Raw genomic sequence first — 16,511 nt, 5'->3', positions numbered from 1 at the left:
TTGTGTTTTGTTTGCAAAAAGTGGGATGAAATAACACGAATCGGTAATAGGCTGATTGTCTAGCCATACTTAGTACTCTTCTAGTTCATATTGGGTTCCAAGTTACACTTTACAAAGTACAAAATAACATGTAACTTAAAAAACACACACAAAAAGATTTATTGGAAGCTGAAATATGTCACCTAAAATCCTTCAGTATTCCTTGTCTCAAAGATTTCCCATAGCTTAATTCAACAAAGCACTGGTTGGTATAGCTTGCTGATGCCACCTAGCAGCTGATCAAGGCACTGCATGTAACCCGTGTGCTCAAATTCAGTTATTTCCTGCTAGTGAGTCAGAACCACGTGGGTCACACCTAAGATGGATCTCACCAGTGACGGGGGGAGGGGGGAAAGGTGGCAGTACCAATTCTAAACCACTCACACCCCAAAATAGCAAAATTTGCCAGATCCCGAGGAAAAGCTATCGTTTATTTGCAGAAGCATTCCAGTGGTCTAGTTGTGCCTGGTGGGTTTTGAGTATGGCAGTTTCTTGTCAAAAATGGTTTGCCTCTTTTTTCCTGGAATAATAAGTTCCTTTGACTCCAGGGAAAAGGATCTCCACATATGTACCAGAGTTATGAAATAGCAATTCTGGGCCAGATTTTTTACTACCTGAGGTAAAATAGCAACTGGTGCCCCATGCCAAGCCCCAAAGCCTGTCAAGTTATTCAGCACCTGAATATGAAAATCCAACAAGCATCTCTCCTCTCCCTGGTAGCAAAAGTGCAAAATAACAAACCTTTGCTGCCCTTTGAAAATCAGCTTCCCAAGTAGACTGCCTCACTCTGTCTAATGGTAGGATCAGCCCATCTGATAAAGTTGTAATACTCAAAACCCGTTAGATATACCAACAGAAAGTGGGAGGGCTTTTGCAGATAAACTGTCACTTTTCCACACTAGTAGCTTTAAAAAAAAGTTGTAGAAAAAGAATGTGGTGGCGGCGGGTTGGCGGGGTGAGAATATGTCTGCATAACAGGACTTCCGGGTTGGCGCCATCGCCGAATGGCGGACTCCCTCCGAGCTCCGGAGGGAGCCTGCTCGGCAGGGGCTGGGTCCTACCGCACCGGCGATGCGGGGACCCTTAAAAACCACGGCCACGGAGGCCGTGGACATGGAGACTCGGCTGGCACCGCTAGCGCCCTCCCGACTCGTGAAGGAGCCTTTTTAAAGGCTACGGATCGGGTGCTGGGGAGAAGCGTGGTGCTTTGAGTCCTTCGCTATCCCTGCCGAGCGAAGCCGCATGCCATCCGGCGGAGAGCGCTGACTTCTTCCATTGAGAATTCGGACTTTTAACAACAACCCGTGAGTAATTTGGAAACCGGGTTCAAAAGGAGAAAAAAAGAAATTTTTTCGGATTTGATACGATCGGGGGGGGGGGGGATCCAAAAAGGAAGTCAGTCCCCCTCCCTATTGTAAACCTTCCAAAACAAGGACTGGGAAACCAAGGTCCAAAAAGAATTGTATTAAACTAAGAATTCCACGATGGGAAACTACAAGAACTGTGCTGGAGGAAGAATTGAGGGAGAAGGAAAACGTAACCCCCCCCCCCCCGGGAACCGGGGTGATTAAGGAGGGAGCCTGGCGAAAAGCGAAGGAGATTTTGACAGCTGTCAAAGTAGCTGTCAAAGTCGGAAATACAAAGAGGACTTTATTATGAGGACTTTGCTGGTTAATTTTGTTACAATTTTTTATAATCTGTTAAAACTTGGATACAAAATGGCGAAAACAGGGATAACAATCGGACTTTTGGACTAGAGAAAACAAAGTTACAACAATCCCCCTAGAGGAGTTTCGGGACATTACAAAGAAGGTCGTGAGTGGAAAAATACCATCGGAATTCTACAGGACTGGTTATCTTCTGGGAAAGCTGCAATATTGTGTCTACAGGGTGTTCAGCTAAAGGAGACAATAGAACTTTCTATTGAAGAGGGACTGAACGCAAGTTTTTGTTCCTGAATAACAATAATCCCTGCAGACTTACTAAATTCCTGAACAAGAACGTTTTAGCAGCAGAACAAGAGGAAACTAGCAGCAGAACAAGAGGAAACAAGCAGAACAAGAGGAAACTGGACTACAACTTGGAAAGAACAATGGGGGGAGGCCTATTAAAGATTTGAAGCTAAATGGTTTAAAAATAACTTTAAGAATAATTATAAAAAGAAAAGCCAGCAAGGAGTTGGGGGAAAAATGGGATTTATGGATTTTAACAATTCCAGGCAGACAACATGGATTGGCGATCAGAGGGAAATTAAACCGGGGACAGCGGGGGGAGAACTAGAATCCAAAGGCTTGCCAACTTTTTTCTGAATTGGTTTTTTTTCATCTACTATACTTTTTATTTTCTTATTTCTTATATTTCTATTGTGTGGGGTGTTTTTATCATTAAAAAAAAAAGGGAAATTGTGGAATGGAAATGGGGTGGGCCCTGGGGAGAGAACTTTTGTCTTTCAATATGAGGATTGTATAAATTTAAATTTAAATTTGAATAATGGTTTAAACAAATTAAGTTTTAATTAGAACTGAGAACTTGTGGAGCCAACAATATGAAAGGGGAATATGGTAGGGGTGGGGGAAGGGGGGAGTCCCGGAAAGTTGATGTATGAAAATAAGGCTTTGAACGTACTTTAATCTTTACTTTCTGTACTTTTGAAAATTTTAATAAATATTATTTAAAAAAAAAAAAAGAGAATATGTCTGCATAACAATTTTTAAAATACTAGATCTTTACTACGTTTACAGTCATAGCTCCCTTATCTCCCACACCCGTAATTCTGGAAACTAACTAACTTGCGTTCAAGAATTTTGACAGGCCTCTAACTACCATCCTGCACACGTAACCCCTATTGCCATCAGGCAAGCACCTTCGCTGTTCTCTTTTTGGACCCTGCTAAAAGCATTTTTGTTTAGAGGAGTCTACTCAGATACGTGGAATGTCAATGTCTGCTTTAATGTGTTTTAGTTTATTGCTGGCTTTCTTTTGTTAATTCTATAAATTGTTGTTTTTAACTGTTTTCACTGACAGTATTATTGTTTTGTACACTTGGTAAAAAAATTAAAGAAGCTCAAAGCAGTTTCCAATCAAGTAGCACATACATTTTATGAAACAATATGAAATAAATAAATACAACTCCCAGATCCTTTGGGGGAAGGGCCAACAGTTAAACCAGTATGTCTGAAGCATAAATACTAGAAACACCTTGAGAGAAGAAAGAGAGGAACATGTATGTTAAATATGGAACCTAGTTTTGATTTGTTTTAGGTTGGGATTAATGAGTTCCAGCCTGAAAAGGCTGAGGGATGATACTCTAATGGCATGCTGTGTAGCATTGGATCTCTCTCTCTCTCTCTCTCTCTCTCTCTCTCTCTCTCTCTCTCTCTCTCTCTCCCCCCCCTCTCTCCCTCCCTCCCTCTCTCCCTCTCCCTCCCCCCAGTTCAATTGCTAAAGAACATTCCTGCACAGTCAGTAAGCTGTATTTTAGCCTTGCTGCAATTACCTTTTCAATAGTTCTAGTGCAATATCCTGCCTTTATTATACAGATGGGAAGTTTGCATCCACCCCACCTTTTTAACTAGTTAAATGTGTGCTGCAGCACAGGAAAGGAAGCACATACATCTTTCCAGTGTTTGTTTAACTTCACCAGCCGGTGAAAGAGAAATCCTATGCTAGAGCTGCACTGGAACGGGGTGAGAGCAGACCATGATATCCTCTCCTCCAAAACGTTTAATGAGCTGCATCCCTCATCGCTGCCCGTGTCATGCTAAAACAATACCCATGAGGCGCCTGAGCTCTGTGTGTGCTGTCACCACAACCACATTTGTCCTAGGTGCAAAATACTGCAGATGAAAGGGTTGGAGTGCGGAGGGGGGTTGGCAAGGAGAGATCACTTCATCACCAGGTTGTGCTTCTGTTGCAGAGATCAGGTGTGCCCTGTAGATGAGGCAAAATCCATACTTTTTGTTTTCCTCTCTCCTTCAAATAGTTCTTGGATCATCTTTTGACGGGGATTGAGGACATTTGTGGCCACTATGGCCATCACCACTGGAAGGACAAGTAAGTGCTACTGAGCCAGGGGAGAAAATAATAAGTTGCTTACAATTATTATTGTCTACTATTGTAACTGGATTTTTGTAATAATCACGTTTGGGAATTCTTTTGTTTCGGGTTTCTAAGATGCCTCATTAACATTGGGCGGGGGGTGGGGGGGAGAGGGTTATTCTCAAGGACTCTGGGCAAGTTGTTGTTGTTGTTTAGTCGTTTAGTCGTGTCTGACTCTTTGTGACCCCATGGACCAGAGCACGCCAGGCACTTCTGTCTTCCACTGCCTCCCGCAGTTTGGTCAAACTGATGCTGGTAGCTTTGGGAACACTGTCCAACCATCTTATCCTCTGTCGTCCCCTTCTCCTTCTGCCCTCCATCTTTCCCAGCATCAGGGTCTTTTCCAGGGAGTTTTCTCTTCTCATGAGGTGGCCAAAGTATTGGAGCCTCAGATTCAGGATCTGTCCTTCCAGTGAGCACTCAGGGCTGATTTCCTTAAGAATGGATAGGTTTGATCTTCCTGTAGTCCATGGGACTCTCAAGAGTCTCCCCCACTTGGTTATTTTTTATGAACTAAACCCTAGGCTGGCTAACCTGTGCCGCCACACCACACACCCCATGTCGTTTGACTCGAACACCAATCGCCCCCAATCAACATGGCCAGTTGCCAGGAAATGATAGGAGCTGCTGTCCAAAATCATCAGGGTGGGTGATGCTTATTTTAGCTTTACATTGTTGTTGTCTTTCTCATCCCCTTGCAAAGGCTGAATCGCTTCAACAAGAAATACGTGAAGAAGTGCTTAATTGCTGGGGAGAGGTCGAAGGAGCCCCAGCTGATTGCCTTCTATCACAAGATGGAGATGAAGCAAGCCATTGAGCTGGTGGAGAGCGGAGGAATGGGCAAGATCCCCTCTGCCGTCTCCACTGTCTCCATGCAGTAAGTATCATGGAGAGCAAGGGAGGTGGGGCTGTTTTATTCATTAAAGGGGGAAAGGCTTACTCTGATTGGAGGAAACACAGTGCTTTGAGTGTTCAAACCACTTAACATATACAGTCGTACCTCGGAAGTCAAATGGAATCTGTTCCGGAAGTCTGTTCGACAACCAAAATGTTCGAAAACCAAGGTGAGGCTTCTGATTGGCTGCAGGAAGCTCCTGCAGCCAATCGGAAGCCACGGAAGCTGCATCGGATGTTCGGGTTCCAAATAATGTTTGCAAACGGGAACACTCACTTCCGGGTTTGCGGCGTTCAGGAGCCAATACATTAAACTCGCAAGGCGTTCAACTTCCGAGGTACTGTACTACTTTGTTATAATTCTTTAAAAGAAACCGCTGTAAAAAAACCTGGTATTACTGGCCTATGCACTCATTCTGTTAGCATAAGGATTTCTGCTTGCACAACAAAACTTTCCCCACCTTCTCATAGGAAGCTGCCTTATACTGAGTCAGACCATTGGTCCATCCTGCTCAATATTGTCTACACTGACTGGCAGCGGCTCTTCAGGGTTTCAGGCAGGGTTCTCTCCCAGTCCTATCTTCTGCATGGACCCCCTGCATGCAAAGCATGTGCTCCAATTCTATAAGCTTTATAGCAGGCACCCCCACCCTTCGTCCCTCCAGCTGTTTTGGACTACAATTCCCATCATCCCTGACTACTGGTCCTGTTAGCCAGGGATCATGGGAGTTGTAGGCCAAAATATCTGGAGGGGATGCAGGTTGGGGGTGCCTGCTTCATAGTGATGAATAAATGCAATTAGTAATAGAGCATTTTGATTTTCTCTTGTAGGTCAAACCTTTGAAGCTTTTTAAACCTTCTCTTAATCTTTCAGAAATATCAATCCGAAAACTTTGCCTGTGGAACGCATCCTGCCAGCTCTGTCGAAGGACAAAGAGGAGGAAATCCGAAAGATCTTGCGCACCAACTTGCAAAAGACCAGACAGAGGGTAAGAAAGAGGACCCCGTTAGCATCTTTGGTCTGGAAAACTGTGGTAGGTCAGAGCTATTTCCAGTGCACCTTCTTCCAGGGGCCCCCACTCACCATCCCTCCGATTCTCGCAGTCCATCCAAAATATATACAGGCCAGACCTGCATTTACAGCCAGCTGGCAACCCAAGCAAACTGACGAAGCAAACAAATAATTGCTTTGTTACTTGGCCAGGTACATTGATGAATGTGATAAATCTGCAGCTTGGTTCAACAATTTGACGTAATAAACGAGGCCTCAGGCAATAAATGAACATTGCTTTGAGGGTAGAAAGGCCTTTGTCTGGCCCAAAGGAAGGGGCAGCAAATTGACCAGTCTGCTAAAAGATGGGCAGTGACGGGACTGCAAGCTGAGGATGGAACCTGTAGTCATCAGGCAGATGAGCATGTGTGCCTGGAGCAATAATACACTCGACTGGGGGGAGCGGTAAGGCTTGCACAGCAGAAACAGATGCCATGTGGGGCTCCTGATCTGTGCAGCTCCAGGGGCCTAGCAGAAATGAGCAGTGAGGAGGGGCCTCTTTGGGGACACACCTGTTAATATTCCTGTGCACACCTATGCCCAACCTTATGATGGTAGACAAGGCATTTGAGAAAGGGGGAAGTCTGAAGGAACAGCTGCTGCCACCTGTCTGCTAAGAGGGGCATTGCAAAGGCTTCAGCATGTTGGGGCTGCAAGAGAAGATACATGTTCACTCTTGCAAGTGAGATGACAGCACCCCCAGATTTTGTGGGCAAAGAGGATCCCAGATCATCGACATCTGAAGCCAAGGGGATGATCCTATTCAAACAAAACAATAGTGATTCAAACAGTGGGGGATTGTCAAAATCAAAGTTGGTGAACCCCTATGCGTTAGCAACAATGGCTAAACAAAAGATTATTTTCTCTGTATAGTAAAAACAATCAGTAATTTGAATGAATGAAAGCAAAACAAAAATTTGTTCAGCCATTTTATTCGTTTTTAGTTGCTTTGCGTTGGTGTCATTGTCTTGCATTGAAGAGATGGGCTAGAGCTCTACCTACAGTTTGCGAAAAAGTCACAAATTGGGGGAAGAGAGAAAGCTGTGAAACTGGCACAGTGGGGAAACTCTCTTTAGTTAATATAATCATTAAGTTATTATGTTTGTCCACTTTTCCCCAGTTGCCTATAACTCTGGGACCCTTTTGTCTGACCCCCTGCCTGAAATTCTTCAGGCTTGTTGGCTGAAAAGCTGCAGATTTTATATGGTATGGATGGAAAACACTAATGTTACAGCAACAGAAATCTAGCTGGATTTTCCATTGCAATCGATTAGGAGACAGACACATTTTTACTGAGCAAATCATGTTCAAAGAGCTCGTTTCTCATAATCCCAGAGGAAGAGTGGTTTAGCTCAAAACTTGCTGGAATTTGGGCACCTCTGGTTAAAGTCGATGGCCTCTGTTTGAATCACTGTTGTCGTTTTACAGGTACTAGTTGTATTTCCCACCCCACACATCTGCCGTAGAAACCACACTGTCTTCACACAAATGGCAGCCGGGAGGGTGGGGGTGGGGGCTCTCTCTGTGCGTATATGTAACCTCTTTTGAGTTCTGTTCTAGTTGCGGTCATATAATCGACACACCTTGGTGGCCGACCCTTATGAAGAAGCCTGGAACCAGATGTTGCTGAGGAGGCAGAAGGCTCGACAGCTGGAACAGAAGGTACCATGGATGGAAGGAAGGCTGTAATGGTGGAGAGTTTGGGGTGGAGGTTCAAAGTGTGAGTTTCTCTTTCAGTGGCTTCCAAATACCAGTTGTTGGAAACCAAAGGAGGGGGAGAATCCTGTTCTCAAGGGTTTCCCAGGGGCATCTGTTTGGCCACTGTGAGAACAGAATCCTGGACTAGATGGGCCACTGGTCTGATCCAGCAGGTTCTTCTTAAGTTCATCTTGAAGAGAGGAAGATAAGAGGGGAGACGTCGTGAAAAAATAAAACTGCAGAGCTTTGAGAAACTAAAGGATAAAGTTAGAGATTGGTTACATTACCGTCAGATAAATGAAGTATTTAAACAGGACAGAAAGAAAGGCTTCCAAGTGGAGAGGTCAAAACTAGAAACAGAATTGTTAGAACCCAAGACAAAAAATTTGTCAAAAATGTATAATTTGCTGTTGAAGTGGAATACTCAAGATGAAATGGTGAAATCCAGTATGATTAAATGGGCACAGGATATTGGACATGATATTGAACTTGCTGACTGGGAGCAGTTATGGACCACCGGTGTTAAATTTACGGCATGTAATGCCTTAAGAGAAAACATTATGAAAATGATCTATAGGTGGTACATGACTCCTGCCAAGTTAGCGAAGATTTATCATTTGCCCAATAATAAATGTTGGAAATGCAATGAAACGGAGGGAACTTTCTACCACCTTTGGTGGACCTGCCCGAAGATTAAGGCTTTCTGGGAATTAAGGCTTTCTATAATGAAATTAAGAAAATTCTTAAGAGAACCTTTTCCAAGAAACCAGAAGCTTTTCTCTTGGGTATGGTGGGCCAAATGGTGCCAAGGAAGGACAAGATTTTTTTTATGTACGCCACAACAGCAGCAAGAATTCTTCTAGCAAAGTATTGGAAGACACAAGAACTACCCACGTTGGAAGAATGGCAGACGAAGGTGATCGATTACATGGGACTGGCAGAGATGACTGGCAGAATTCGAGACCGGGGGAAGGAGGCGGTGGAAGAAGATTGGAACAAATTTAAAACATATCTTAAAAACTGCTGTAATTTGGATGAAAATTAAGGGTCAGAGAGATAAGAAACAAAGAACTACAGCTGTTACTAATAAGTTAAGGAAGTTAATATATGAAATGAGTAAATGATGTTTTTGACTAAAGGGTTGCTGGAAAAATTTGAAACAAGGATGCAGAAAAGGGGTGGTATGGGGAGGTCCATTTTATGTTTGTTTATGTTTTTGTTGTGTTTTTTGTTTTTTACTTATGGAAAATTAATAAAATTTATTAAAAAAAAAAAAAAAGATAAGAGGGGAGACGTCATTGGAGTCTCCGAGGTGAAGAGCCCTTTAATTAACGGCTGCTGTGTTTCTGATTCCAGATAAACAACTACCTGACGGTGCCGACACACAAAATCGATTCGCCCACCATGTCAAGGGCGCGCATTGGCTCAGGTGAGGGGAGGAGGCTGTGGCAACTTCTGGAAATTAGAAATCTGCAACCGGGGCATGGTGGACCATTTGGGAAGGAAGTTTCAAGGCACTGCTGCTGTGTTAGCATTTAGTTACCCCACTAACTTCATGCCCCACAAGTTTCGCTTTAATGGCCCTGCTTGCAGGCTGCCCATAGCACACGGTGAGAACAAGATGCTGGACTAGATGGTGTGTGGCCTGATCCAGTATGACTGTTCTTATGGTGCAACCATCTGCAGGAGGCACCAAAGGAACTCTGGTGTGTGTGTTTAATGCAGGGTTGGAGAACCTGTGGAACTTCACAGGTTGTCAGAGTACACATCCCATTATCCCAGACCATTGGCCATGCTGGCTTAGGCTGGTGGAAGTTGGAGCCTGACACCAAGGGGAGGCCACAGGTTCCCCATCCCAGGCTAAATGCATTTTGGAGCAAAGGGAGGCTGCTACCTTTGGGAACAAAGCAATTTGTATTTTGCAGAGAGAGGGAGAGAAAGCTGAGGATCTTGGAATGCGGAATTCTGCACTGAGCGTTGGATTCTTTTCTTGTGAGAGGCTTGCAGAGCAGACACGGTCCCAGCAGCTGCTCGCCCACTTAGGGTGGAGCTGCAGCAATAGCCTCTCGCAAGTGGTGTCACTACTGCTTTGGGATCCAGAAATTCCCAGGTTCAGTCCCTGGCATCTCCAGGTGGAGCTAGGAAAGACTCCTCCCGAAGAGCTGCTGTCTTTCAGAGCAGGCAGTATGGAGCGAAATACACCAATATTCTGACATGGTATAAGGCAGCCTCCTAGGTTCTGGTGCCATAGGGCTCCAAGGTGGCTGAAGATCTTCCAAAAGATGCAGAGTGGCACATGCTGCCAGTAGGCAGGAGGAGCAGGGAAAGGGATGCGCCGAGCGATGGAGAGCAGAGAGAGCCAGCAGACTCTTTGAGGGTGAAGCAAAAAATCTCCAGGGTCCTTAACCCCAGTTGGATCTGGGTGAATGTTTTCTCCTGATCCTCCTTCTGCTAGACCCTGAGATCAAAGGAGAACCTGCCCACCAGCTCTCCGCAAGAGGTACCTAACGGATCTCTGCGAAGGATTGATCTCCTCTCTTGTGCCTTTCTTCTTTCTTTATCAGACCCCTGCCTATAAATAGGACTGGTGCTTCTCCTCCACAGCAGGTAACGGAACCAAACCCAGCCATCCCTGCTGTGATCTATACAAGCCTGTCTCTCCTCCCCCCCCCCAGAACCCAAGAATGAAACCCAGCAGTTTCCTCTACTTGGTTGGACCCCCCATTCTTACCTCTCTGCCCCTGTCACCCATCACTTCGTGGACACTGTGAAGTTGTTTGTCCTCCTGTATTAGTCATGTTCTCCAACTCCCTGGCGGTGTCCTGAGAGACTCAACAGTCTGCATTTCAGACAACTGCCAGGGTTGCACAAAAAATGAATGTAAATGCTCCAGGGGGCTACTGTGCTCATGCCCTACTTCTTGGCTTCCCACAGACACCTGGTTGGCTACTGTAAGTACCAAATGCTGGACTAGATGGGCCTTGGGGCTCATCCAGCAGGACTCTACTTATGTTCCAGCTTTACCCATCCACAAAGTGGCGGTTTCCGCTCTTGATTGACTTGGTTGCTGCTCCAGCCTTGGCTCTTAACTGGCTTCGTTTAGGAATAGAGTGTAAAATATAGGGACATTTTGTAGTCTTGCGGGGGCATATTTTTGACGGTGAAGAAATACCTGAAAGCTTTTTTTGGAGGGGGGATTTAAATACATGCAATACTTTCTTATCAAACCTCAATTATTTTCCTACTTTAACAGGCTGAGATGTGGCATTTATAACTTAGCAGGTAATATTTGGCGTATTTATTAAATTTACAGAGCAATCCTTTACGTGTTAACCCAAAAGTAAGATGCACTTTTAAAGGTGCTTTCATCCCAAGAAACCACACACAGGGTTGCAGCCCCCAAAGTGTGCATACTTTGAATATACATGTCACAGTCATTTGAAGGGAGATATGAAAATGTGCTGGTCAAGGGAGGTGCCAGTCAAAAGGACAGCAGATTTGGGATACTTGCTTCTAGTATATCTAAGCTTAAAACAGATCGCCGGAAGAAACCAAGCAGCAATTCACAAGCAACGAAGGCACTCCTAGATGCAGAAATTTATCTTGGATTTGAGTGTTGTATATGCTTATAGTGTACATATGAATTATTGTTCTCTAATGCTGTTGATTGAGGGGACATGAACATATTCATACTACACATTTTAAGTGAGTAAAACCTTGTATTAAAAAGTCTTTTTTCCAAAGGACAAAATATTGAATAGGAGTTTTTTCAGTGTTCCTCCAAATTTTCCTGGTACATAGAAGGGTTAGATATTCAATCAAACATACAGGGGAGAAAACTCCCTCAGAATTACATAGCCAATCACAATAAGTGCTACCTCAGCAAAGACCATCCCACTCTGATTGCATGCTAAGCAACAGCTCCAGCCCCTCTTGGTTAGCTGGCTTCTTGGCAACAGAATTAACCCTTAAGTTACAACAGAATGATCCCTGCTGTTGACCTCCAACATGATCTATCCTTTCCCTCTCCAGACCCTCTAGCTTATGACCCCAAGCCGGACTCCGAGAACCTCCCTATCATCACCATCGACCCTGCGTCACCGCAGTCTCCAGAATCTGTTGACTTGGTGAACGAGGCACTGAAGGGAATGAGCCGCCTCCCACCATCCCCAGAGGAAGACGAGGATGAGCAGGGGCTGGTAATGCGGGCCAAAGAACCTTCCTCTCCAGGCACAGATGACGTCTTCACCCCTGGAACTGGCGACAGCCCCAGTAACCAGCGGATAATGCGATGCTTGAGTGACCCTGGGCCTAGGCCCGATCCTGACGAGGGGGAACCCTTCATCCCCAAAGGCCAGTGAGCTCCTCCCCATGCACTTCTAGACCTGACCAGTAGGGGGAGCTTCCTGCAAACACACACATACCTTGGGCTTTTCTCAGTTGCTTTCTCCTCTCCCTCTCTCTCTCTCTCTCCCTCTCCCTCTCCCTCTCTCTCTCTCTTTGTGCTCTTCATTTTGGAAGCTTTACTAGGAGGTGAGAAATAATAACCCAAATGGAATGCACATCTTATGCCAGCTTGGCTGTTTTGCTAAGGAAAGCGGCAGGCATAGTGGGTGACCAAAATCCCTTGTCCTGAAAAATGCCAGAGCCCTGCTCATCCCCTTTTCCGCATTAAGAGGAGCATCCCTTCCTCTGGGATGGGTAGGGTGGCATGCTTTGCCCCGCTGCTACCTTTCCCCTTAGCGCCAAGAGACTGCTTCCGTTTAGGCACCTAAAGCCTCTTGTTCATTTGCACTTTAGAGAGCCCTCTCTTTTCTCCTTCTTGCTTTGTTGCTGCTCTGATTTTCCTTTCCAAACACACTGGAGAAGACGAGGAAGTGCATCTTGTATCAGGTATAGCACAGTCTGGGGCGGGGTGGCGTGTTGCGTCACCCCAAGCCGGTCCCCGGCATTCCTGTGGGCCAGTGGTGAAGCTGGAACTCTGGGATTTGAGTATGGCTTTAAATCACCAGCTGCACTTCTCTTCATTTTTTCCTGTATATTTTGCTTGTTGTCTTCTAGAGATGGCGTTGGCAGTAGCTTCTCCGCTAAAGAGGGCTCTTGAACGAAAACACTGAGCCAGGCGTGCTTTAAACCAGGCGTGATTTTTAAAATTTTATTTTAGAGCACTGCTGGCTTGGAAGGAGTGTGGCATTTTTCTGACACCAGTTTTCTGCACCAGGTGGTTGGTTGGGTTAACAAAGCATTCCAATCCTATAGAGTTTGTGGATTTCTTTTTAAATCCCATGAAGCCATAAGAAAATTATTCTAGCCTTTTGGAAGTTCCAAATTTCAGAGTCACCTGGTTTCTTTTTGTTTCACAAGTCTGTTAAGTGTAACTAAGCTGTTTGCTCCTAGAACCTGAGCGGTAAGTGTGCTCCGACACCAGGGACCGATCACATGCCGTCACCTGTCTAAAATTCTCCAGCGTACCTTCCCCTCTTTTCCTGGAGTTACCCTCTTTCTCATTTTATAATCCAAATTACCTTTTAAAAAACACACACAAAGAGAATTTTGTTGACCAAAGACGAATACATGGCTGTACATATATAATTGCTGGTTTATTTTAACCTTAAAAAAACAACGGCACAGGGTACCTGTTTCTTTAAAAGGCGACAAATTATTCTACAAAGGGCACTTAGGGTGCCTGCGCAGAGGGCTGTTCCACTTGTCCTTTGCCAACCTGGTGCCTTGCAGATGCTTTGGGTATGCAGTTTCCCATCAGCCACAACCAATGCAGGCTGGAGTTAATGGGAGCTGTAGTCCAAAATGTCTGGAAGATACCAGATTGGCAAAGGCTGCTTCTGTGAAAAGCTTTAATAGCCTTTTTTTCTGCCTATAAACTTGAGAGCATGAACTCTAATAGGTAGCTGGGTTTGGGCGTTACCTTTTAGCAATATCAGCTGCAGAGGAGCCAGCTGCTTCTCCTTCCAGAGAGAACTATCTCAACAGCGGCATCCTTTAACTGGTTTATGACCCATCGCCCTCGGACGAGCTCCTCTCAGTTCTGTTTTCCCTCACCTGCCTGCTAGACTCTGCTCTCCCTCCGGCCTTCACTCTGCAGTGGGCATCCTCCTCCGATAGATGGTGCTAGGCCAGATGTTCCCAACTTGGTGCCCTCCGTATGTTTTGGACTACAACTTTTATCACTCCTGACCATTGGCCATGCTGGCTGGGGCTGATGGGAGTTGGAGTCCGCCATTTTGGAGGGCACCCACATTGGCTACCCCAGAGCTGCTCCCAGTGCCTCTTTCAGTTACCTTACTTCTGGTTTCCAAAAATCTAGCCCCTCATTATCCTAGCCTATAAAACTCATGTCTCAATCCTTGACCACCAAATTATGTATTACGATGGAGCGCCACAACTATTCTACAACCGGGAATAAATCCAACCTTGCAAATAATAGCAAGGCTTTCGTGTCTGGAAGTTCCAGGAAATCCCGTCCATCCCCCAGGCGGGGGTTCACGAAGACAAAGTGTTGCCTACAGAGCAAGTAAATCACATGGCTGAGACGGTGCCTCTTCAAAGCGGCAGGTGGCGGAAGGGGCATGATTGAATGTTCTCACATGTGAAGGGGGCGGAATCTAAATGTGGGTTATAATTTTTGCTCTGACATGGTTGTTTCCAATATGCTGGGTATTTATAGATAGGTGGGTATATGGGAGTCTTTCAGCTGCACCCCTGCCCTGCATTCTCAAATGACGAGCTTCATCAAAGAGTGGTCTGCTCCCTTCGTAGAGTTGGCCCTTAGCCAAAGATGGCTTTCCTGTGAAGGCATTGCAGGGATTCCCCATTGCTTACCCCCAAAGAAAAAGAAAGGAATTCAGAAAGGGGACATAGAACTGTCTTGCTCAGTGAGGTTGCTTTCCGCTCTATACCAGGGGGTTTGGGACCCTATGGCCCTCCAAAGGTTGCTTGACTACAACTCCCATCAACATCTGCCAACATGCCCAACAGCCTGGGACGATGGGGATTGTAGTCTAATATCTGGAGGACAAGAGGGCAGCCTTTCCCAACCTGGCACCCTCCAGATATTTGTGTCTTCGTCTCCCACAGGGCTTGTGGGATATCTGGAGGGCACCAGGTTTGGTGGGGGCAATCCTGTGTGTTAGGTTACTGCCCTGCACTGCAGTGATCTATATCTGCCCACCAGTCTGAGCTGGTTGTATTTTGTTTCCCCCCCTTTTCTGAGGATGGGTGTGTTGGTGGCGGTGATAAGACTAAGGTAGAGAGTAGAATGAGTTTCTGCACTTTAGACACCAGTTCTGGATATTGCAATTCTGTTATCGAAGCTTCTTTCAAGAAGTGTGCCCTTTACAGAGCCATGCTGGTGCCTGCTGTTCCCCCCCTTCCAGTAGTTCTTAGTTCCTCACCCCCATCCCACCCCATCCTGAAGGGGGCATTTTAATTTTCTGCCCCCTGTGCTGTGCCTTTTTAGCCATACAGTGTCTGCCTGCGCAAAAATAAAATAAAAATGGTGTTGTGATTTGCCGCTCGCTCTGTCTGGTCCCTCCCGGCTCCAGCCGGGACGGCTAGACTAGGCCTGTTAATAGCTCTCTGTGCAAACCTGTCCATCTTTTCTCCCACCCAAATAGCAACACCCTCTCCTTCCTCCAGCATGCTCCCCCCACAACAAACACACAAGAGGGGAAGAGCTGCAAGCGGCACAGGTAAGAGGGGGGAAGAGCGGCAGAAGGGGGCTCATCCGTCTCGCCCCCACTCCCACCACACGGCTCTGTGTACTCTCGACCTAACCTGGGCCTTGCCATAGCGCTCTGCTTCAGGCTGAGCAGAGATCAGTAGACCGCAGTAGCCTGTATGTGCTTTCATGTACAAATGTTCTCTCTCCAGCGGGAGCTGATAAAGCAATGAAAAAAAACAACTATTCTATAAAAAAAAGAAGTGTAAAGAGAGTCTTTTTACATAAATATTCTAATAAATGAATGTTTAAATTTTTAGTGGCCTGTACTGATTCCTCCCTACCACTATCTTATGTGCTCTCTGTTTTGTTTTTTAAACATCACACACACACACACACACACACACACACACGATGCTGGGAAAGGTTAGCTATTTTTTGATGATTTTTTGGAGACTTGGAGCACATCATCACCATACATTTAAAGCACTCTTAGGCCACTTTTAACAGTCATTAACTTTTAACCTCCAAATAATCCTGAGAACTGCAGTTTGTTGGGGTGCTAGGAGTTGTTGGCAGACCCCTGTTCCCCACACTGAACTATAATTCCCATAGCCCCCTAGAAAGAGGGGTCGATTGTTAAACCTCGTTGGGAACTGTCGCTTTGTGAGAGGAACAGAGGTCTCCTAACAACTCTCAGCATGCTTAACCGCTGACATCTCCCATGATTCTTTGGGGGAAAGCCATGGCTGTTTAAAGTAGCGTAATAGTGCTTTATAAGGGACGCAGGTGGCGTTGTGGGTAAAAGCCTCAGCGCCTAGGACTTGCCGATCGAAAGGTCGGCGGTTCGAATCCCCGCGGCGGGGTGCGCTCCCGTCGCTCCGTCCCAGCGCCTGCCAACCTAGCAGTTCGAAAGCACCCCCAGGTGCAAGTAGATAAATGGGGACCGCTTACTGGCGGGAAGGTAAACGGTGTTCCGTGTGCTGCGCTGGCTCGCCAGATGCAGCTTTGTCATGCTGGCCACGTGACCCGGAAGTGTCTGCGGACAGCGCT

At 45.8% G+C, this 16,511-nt stretch overlaps 1 protein-coding gene across 1 annotated transcript in view; it reads left to right on the top strand.

The window, feature by feature from the left end:
* The window catches only part of SLC9A1 (solute carrier family 9 member A1), a 75,445-nt gene extending 59,668 nt beyond the window's left edge, over positions 1–15,777 (top strand). Inside the window, exons 7-12 of the mRNA XM_077932479.1 lie at positions 4,022–4,092; positions 4,841–5,014; positions 5,906–6,020; positions 7,643–7,744; positions 9,137–9,209; positions 11,813–15,777. Of these exons, the coding sequence (XP_077788605.1) occupies positions 4,022–4,092; positions 4,841–5,014; positions 5,906–6,020; positions 7,643–7,744; positions 9,137–9,209; positions 11,813–12,141 (864 nt within the window). The 3' untranslated portion in view covers positions 12,142–15,777. The remainder of the gene's footprint in view (positions 1–4,021; positions 4,093–4,840; positions 5,015–5,905; positions 6,021–7,642; positions 7,745–9,136; positions 9,210–11,812) is intronic.
* The last annotated feature ends 734 nt before the right edge of the window (positions 15,778–16,511 follow it).

This window comes from Podarcis muralis, chromosome 7, assembly GCF_964188315.1.
Source record: "Podarcis muralis chromosome 7, rPodMur119.hap1.1, whole genome shotgun sequence".
Taxonomy (NCBI): domain Eukaryota; kingdom Metazoa; phylum Chordata; class Lepidosauria; order Squamata; family Lacertidae; genus Podarcis; species Podarcis muralis.
The sequence above is the reverse complement of the archived record's forward strand: the minus strand, read 5'-3'. Positions and strand labels throughout refer to the sequence as shown.